The sequence below is a fragment of the Thunnus thynnus genome, chromosome 17 (assembly GCF_963924715.1).
Source record: "Thunnus thynnus chromosome 17, fThuThy2.1, whole genome shotgun sequence".
Classification (NCBI taxonomy): domain Eukaryota; kingdom Metazoa; phylum Chordata; class Actinopteri; order Scombriformes; family Scombridae; genus Thunnus; species Thunnus thynnus.
The window spans coordinates 360,974-367,888 of record NC_089533.1 but is presented as its reverse complement, the minus strand read 5'-3'; the positions used below and the strand labels follow the sequence as shown (position 1 = coordinate 367,888).

General features: G+C 43.2%; 1 protein-coding gene across 1 annotated transcript; it reads right to left on the bottom strand.

Annotated features, from left to right (window-relative positions):
- Positions 1-440: 440 nt before the first annotated feature.
- On the bottom strand, positions 441-3,982 carry LOC137167980 (myosin light polypeptide 6-like). The gene is made up of 8 exons (XM_067570370.1): positions 3,261-3,982; positions 2,914-2,941; positions 2,639-2,788; positions 1,998-2,071; positions 936-1,035; positions 741-818; positions 615-651; positions 441-527 (listed from the first exon to the last, which is right to left on the bottom strand). Exons 1-7 carry the CDS (start codon positions 3,522-3,524, stop codon positions 623-625), a joined length of 723 nt encoding a protein of 240 aa, XP_067426471.1. The 5' UTR covers positions 3,525-3,982; the 3' UTR covers positions 441-527; positions 615-622.
- Between the last annotated feature and the right edge of the window lie 2,933 nt (positions 3,983-6,915).

Below are 6,915 nucleotides of genomic sequence, written 5' to 3'. Positions count from 1 at the left end.
CCTTGAACCCTGAACCTGAACCCTGACCTAAACCCTGAACCTGAACTCTGAACCCTGAACCCTGAACCCTGAACCTGAACCCTGGACCTGAACCCTGAACCCTGAACCTGAACCCTGAACCCTGAACCCTGAACCCTGGACCTGAACCTGAACCCTGAACCTTGAACCCTGAACCCTAACCCTGAACCCTGAACCTGAACCCTGGACCTGAACCCTGAACCCTGAACCCTGAACCCTGACCTGAACCCTGACTTGAACCCTGGACCTGAACCCTGAACCCTGAACCCTGAACCCTGAACCTGAACCCTGAACCCTGAACCTGAACCCTGACCTGAACCCTGGACCTGAACCCTGAACCTGAACCTGAACCCTGAACCCTGAACCAAGTAACTCTTACTCTGAACCGTTACAGCGACAGTTGAAACACTGGAAGTTCAGCAGGAATTTGTACATTTTTATTGAACATGAGGATTTGTAACATCAGAGCAGAAACCTGCAGGCACTTCTCTCTGAACACAGGACCCAACCTGAAAGACAGACAGACTGCGTTCATACGACAGTATCATGATTCTATTGATTCTGTTTTTCATATAAAAACTAATGAACACATTTACCTGTTGTTTCAGCCAGCCATGATGTGCTTCACAAAAGCTGGAAAACAAATGCACAGCTTCATTCAGTATTATTTTACATTCATATTATTTTATTTTGCTTTCGGTGTGTTTCAGTATGGATGTTACCTTCATAGTTTATACATCCATTAGCATCTTCCTGTCCTGCCAACAGCTGGTCCACTTCTCCCTCCGTCATCCTCTCCCCTGATAACAGAAAAACCTCTGAGCATGCTCACTGTGGATAAACTTTCATAAACATATTTTCAGCTAATTTAACTTCAAAAGGTTCTCAAACATAAACACAAATAAAAGTCATCGTACCCAAAGTGACCAGTACGTGTCTCAGCTCAGCTCCCATCACCGTCCCATTTCCTTCCTTATCAAAAACCCGCAGACCTTCCACAAAGTCCTCATACGTCCCCTGTTCACACACACACACACACATGTTTGTCTTTATATCCTTGTGAGGACACTCATTGACATGATGCGTTCCCAGCCCCTAACCCTAAACTGAGCCTGAACCAAATTCTAACCTTAACTTTAAACCCTCAAATAGGCCTTTGAAGTTTGAGGACCAGCCAAAATGTCCTCACAACACAGACATGTCATCACAACGCTGGTTTTCAACTGAAATTGGTTCTTTCAATCATCTTTACTTACAGATGCTTCAACATACATTTTTATCAATTCTACATTGCAATAATATTGTAAGTATTGCAATTAGTAAATATTAGCGAGTAACAGCATAGAGGACAGAACTGATAAAAAAGACACTTTGCTCCATAAATATTCAGTAAAACTGGATTCCAGTCAGGCAGCAGGAGGAAGTCCTAACTAACTAACACATCCAGAGCGCTGAGGCAGGCAGGAAGGTCATAAACTGGCAGCAGATGTCAGGTTTAGGTGACAGGAACACAAAGACAGCAAGGAGTGAATGAACCCGAGCAGCTAAATATGTCAGCATGACTTGGCAGTAAGAAGAGGTGAGCAGGTGTATGTGGGAGTCAGGTAACTGGGACTAGTGGGAGAGGCTGAGGACATCTGGTGGACAGGTGGAGAAGGGCAGAGACTGGAAAGTTCAGTAGAAAGGGGCCTGGGGAAGTGAGGGCCAGCATGGGCGAAACCAAGAGGGTTTACACTGTTGTTGTGATAATATTGATCAACAGATATATTCATGTTTGTGTAGAAAATGACAATGTGTCAACAATCTGCTACCAGCTAACTTCCGATATTTTAAAAGTGAACCTTTAAAATTTCATCTGGACAGTAAACATAAGTCATGACTAAACATGTTCGAGGAATGAATATTTCCACCAACACATTTACTCCGTGACCTTTGACCCTTAACCACTGAGCCGTGTGAAGTTAAAGCTTTTATCTTACCTTGTCTTTGGACTGAGCCACATGTTGCAGCATGGGCAGGAAGGTCTCAAAGTCCACCAGGTTACCGTCCATGTCTATGGAAGAAGATGAGAAGACACAGCAGACGGACTCTTTGGGATGTATATAAATACAACTTATTGTAATCTTGTGTACTCATAAGCTTTTAACAGCAACATATGTATTATTGTCATTTTTCTTGTCATATATGTATATATATACTAGGGATGTGCAGAGAGCCCAGTATTTGTATTTGTATATATTTGTTAAAGGAACAAATTTATATTTGTATTTGTATTCGAATAAAAGTCGAAATAGGCGTAAAAATTCTGTTTTTGTTGTTATTACGCTTTTAATTTTAGAAAATTAAAGTGTTGAAATAAGTGTTCATGAATAAACTATCTTATGAAGGAGGTCCCCACACCGGGTCTGGAACTGGAGTCTCCCAGATCAGAGACGACTGCGCTGACTACTGAACTAAAACTTTACTCATCACCTCATTGCAGACAGACCTCTACCTATTTACACACCCATAACACACAGAGTGTGTGAGTGTGAGTATGTGTGTGTGTGAGTGTGTGTGTGTGTGAGTGTGTGTGTGAGTGTGAGTATGTGTGTGTGTGTGTGTGTGTGTGTGTGTGTACCCTCAGGTTTGGGTCGTCCCAGCACTCGGAGGACCTCAGCGTTGCTTGGATTCTGTCCCAGAGCTCTCATCACATCTCCACACTGAGAGAAGGAGATCTTCAGCTGGTTCTGTGGCGTCCTGTCAAACAGCTGGAATGCTTCTTTAAACTCTACACACACATGACAACATTACGATCGGGGTCAGTACACATTGTGTCTGTCTCAGGGATTCATTATGTCAGTGATGATCCTCACAAGTATAGAAGTACAAACGTGTGTGTGCGTGCAGCTTTACCCTCAATCTGATCAGGGCCAAAATCAATCTGAAAAATAACACAGAATACTGGAATCATTTGCCCCTTACAACCTCAAATGCATTAATAATTAATCTGTAACATCAAATACATTCAAGAAACATTTTCAACCTTCTTTGTACCAACACAAGTTGACATTTCTGTTAGAACTTGAATACGCAGTTCTTTACTTCCTCAAGGTACTTTTACTTACACATGTATGTATCCCTTTCTACTCTGCACTGCACATTTCTAAATAAGTTTACAGCTGTCAGCTGATGGTTACATTTACTACATAATAATATTTAATGTGGTTAGCATTGCAGAACTGACAGACAGACATACAAACCTTGATGCTGTGTGGGTCAAAATCTGGTTCTTTAGCAGCTTCTGCTTCTGGAGAAACTTTCATTGTTTCCTTCTTTTGTTCTGGTTTCTTCGGGGCCATGATGGACAGATTGACACAAAAACTGATAGAAAGAAAATAAAGACAGAGTATAATCAGAGAGTAAAGGATGAATGGATGAATGCTGAGAAGAAGAGAAGAGATAGCAGAGCAGATTCCTCTGTGAGGGTTTAAATACTCGTCACACAAAGACCCTATCCCGTCCATTTACGGTCAGACAGCTGAACCAACTCATGAATGAATCCTCTCAGGATCTCTGCTGCAGAGAGACGAACTTCAAATAGATCTGAACAAATTCCACAATCCTCTATTGAACCCACACAGAACAGAAATCTACTGAGACCACCTTAAATAGAACACATTTACTGTTCTCTACTGTCGCTGTCTTCAACAAAACACGTTTACTGTTCTCTGTCAGTTAGGATGAAAAGACAACATACAGCATACAGGTTCAGAGAGTGTCCTCTATTTATCACATCTATTAACCCCAAATTACTCTCGATGATCAGGTAACTGGCAGGTAGAAACACGTAACGGGTTGTAGGAACAGGTAACTGGCAGGTAGAAACAAGTAACGGATTGTAGGAACAGGTAACTGACAGGTAGAAACAGGTAACAGGTTGTAGGAACAGGTAACTGACAGGTAGAAACAGGTAACAGGTTGTAGGAACAGGTAACTGACAGGTAGAAACACGTAACGGATTGTAGGAACAGGTAACTGACAGGTAGAAACAGGTAACAGGTTGGAGGAACAGCTAACTGACAGGTAGAAACAGGTAACAGGTTGGAGGAACAGGTAACTGACAGGTAGAAACAGGTAACAGGTTGTAGGAACAGGTAACTGACAGGTAGAAACACGTAACGGATTGTAGGAACAGGTAACTGACAGGTAGAAACAGGTAACAGGTTGTAGGAACAGCTAACTGACAGGTAGAAACAGGTAACAGGTTGTAGGAACAGGTAACTGACAAGTACAAACAGGTAACAGGTTGTAGGAACAGGTAACTGACAGGTAGAAACAGGTAACAGGTTGTAGGAACAGGTAACTGACAAGTACAAACAGTTAACAGGTTGTAAGAACAGGTAACTGACAGGTAGAGAGTGTCCTCTATTTATCACATCTATTAACCCCAAATTACTCTCGATGATCAGGTAACTGGCAGGTAGAAACACGTAACGGATTGTAGGAACAGGTAACTGGCAGGTAGAAACAGGTAACAGGTTGTAGGAACAGGTAACTGACAAGTACAAACAGGTAACAGGTTGTAGGAACAGGTAACTGACAGGTAGAAACAGGTAACAGGTTGGAGGAACAGGTAACTGACAGGTAGAAACAGGTAACAGGTTGTAGGAACAGGTAACTGACAGGTAGAAACAGGTAACAGGTTGTAGGAACAGGTAACTGACAGGTAGAAACAGGTAACAGGTTGGAGGAACAGGTAACTGACAGGTAGAAACAGGTAACAGGTTGTAGGAACAGGTAACTGGCAGGTAGAAACAGGTAATGGATTGTAGGAACAGGTAACTGACAGGTAGAAACAGGTAACAGGTTGTAGGAACAGGTAACTGGCAGGTAGAAACAGGTAACAGGTTGTAGGAACAGGTAACTGGCAGGTAGAAACAGGTAATGGATTGTAGGAACAGGTAACTGACAGGTAGAAACAGGTAACAGGTTGTAGGAACAGGTAACTGGCAGGTAGAAACAGGTAATGGATTGTAGGAACAGGTAACAGGTTGGAGGAACAGGTAACTGACAGGTAGAAACAGGTAACAGGTTGGAGGAACAGGTAACTGACAAGTACAAACAGGTAACAGGTTGTAGGAACAGGTAACTGACAGGTAGAAACAGGTAACAGGTTGGAGGAACAGGTAACTGACAGGTAGAAACAGGTAACAGGTTGTAGGAACAGGTAACTGACAGGTAGAAACAGGTAACAGGTTGTAGGAACAGGTAACTGACAGGTAGAAACAGGTAACAGGTTGTAGGAACAGGTAACTGACAGGTAGAAACAGGTAACAGGTTGTAGGAACAGGTAACTGGCAGGTAGAAACAGGTAATGGATTGTAGGAACAGGTAACTGACAGGTAGAAACAGGTAACAGGTTGTAGGAACAGGTAACTGGCAGGTAGAAACAGGTAATGGATTGTAGGAACAGGTAACTGACAGGTAGAAACAGGTAACAGGTTGTAGGAACAGGTAACTGGCAGGTAGAAACAGGTAATGGATTGTAGGAACAGGTAACAGGTTGGAGGAACAGGTAACTGACAGGTAGAAACAGGTAACAGGTTGGAGGAACAGGTAACTGACAAGTACAAACAGGTAACAGGTTGTAGGAACAGGTAACTGACAGGTAGAAACAGGTAACAGGTTGGAGGAACAGGTAACTGACAGGTAGAAACAGGTAACAGGTTGTAGGAACAGGTAACTGACAGGTAGAAACAGGTAACAGGTTGTAGGAACAGGTAACTGACAGGTAGAAACAGGTAACAGGTTGTAGGAACAGGTAACTGACAGGTAGAAACAGGTAACAGGTTGTAGGAACAGGTAACTGGCAGGTAGAAACAGGTAATGGATTGTAGGAACAGGTAACAGGTTGGAGGAACAGGTAACTGACAGGTAGAAACAGGTAACAGGTTGGAGGAACAGGTAACTGACAGGTAGAAACAGGTAACAGGTTGTAGGAACAGGTAACTGACAGGTAGAAACAGGTAATGGATTGTAGGAACAGGTAACAGGTTGGAGGAACAGGTAACTGACAGGTAGAAACAGGTAACAGGTTGGAGGAACAGGTAACTGACAGGTAGAAACAGGTAACAGGTTGGAGGAACAGGTAACTTCAATTAAACAAAGATAAAACTGAAGTAATTGTTTTTGGAGCCGAGGGAGAACAATTAAAAGTCAGCACTCATCTTCAGTCGATAATTACACCTTGAGGTGGACGGGCAGTCCACGCCTTTACTTGAAGAGTTTATCAACTTTTATGTAAACAGTGTCACGGCTCTTGTCAATCAGATGTAATTGTCTTTTTACTGGTGGTCCCTACAGTCTTTAAAAGTAGAATGGGAGGCAGAGCCTTCAGCTATCAGGCTCCTCTTCTATGGCACCATCTACCAGATTCAGTCCGGGGTGCAGACACCCTCTCTATGTTTAAGAGTAGGCTTAAAACTTTCCTTTTTGATAAAGCTTATAGTTAGGGCCGACCAGGCTCGCCTTGGATCAGCCCTTAGTTATGCTGCTATAGGCCTAGACTGCTGGGGGACTTCCCATGATGCACTGAGCTCCTCTCTCCTCCTCTTCCTCTCCATCTGTATGCATTCATGTAACATCAATGCATGTCAATAACTTTGCTTCTTCCCCGGAGTTTTTTGTGCTTTCTCATCTCACAGAAAAGCCTGACTCCCGGGCCGAACCTTCGTGGTCCTTCACAGTCCTGATGGCATCCTTCCCTGGCTGTTGCTGCTTGTGCTTGTTGTTGTTTGTTGTTGTGATTGTTTTTCTTCTGTCCCCCCTCCCCCTTTCTCTTTCTCTTTCTCTCTCTCAACCCAACCGGTCAAAGCAGATGGCCGCCCACCAAGTGTCGGGGTCTGCTTGAGGTTT

What these genes read in the sequence shown, in the direction of transcription:
- LOC137167980 (XM_067570370.1), bottom strand. Translation starts at nt 3,524, where the DNA reads ATGGACGGGATAGGGTCTTTGTGTGACGAGTATTTAAACCCTCACAGA. An exon ending in TGGCTCAGTCCAAAGACAAG is followed by an intron (nt 1,036 to 1,997) that starts GTAAGATAAAAG and finishes GTGTGTGAACAG; the next exon opens with GGGACGTATGAGGACTTTGT. An exon ending in TGGATGTATAAACTATGAAG is followed by an intron (nt 652 to 740) that starts GTAACATCCATA and finishes TTTGTTTTCCAG; the next exon opens with CTTTTGTGAAGCACATCATG.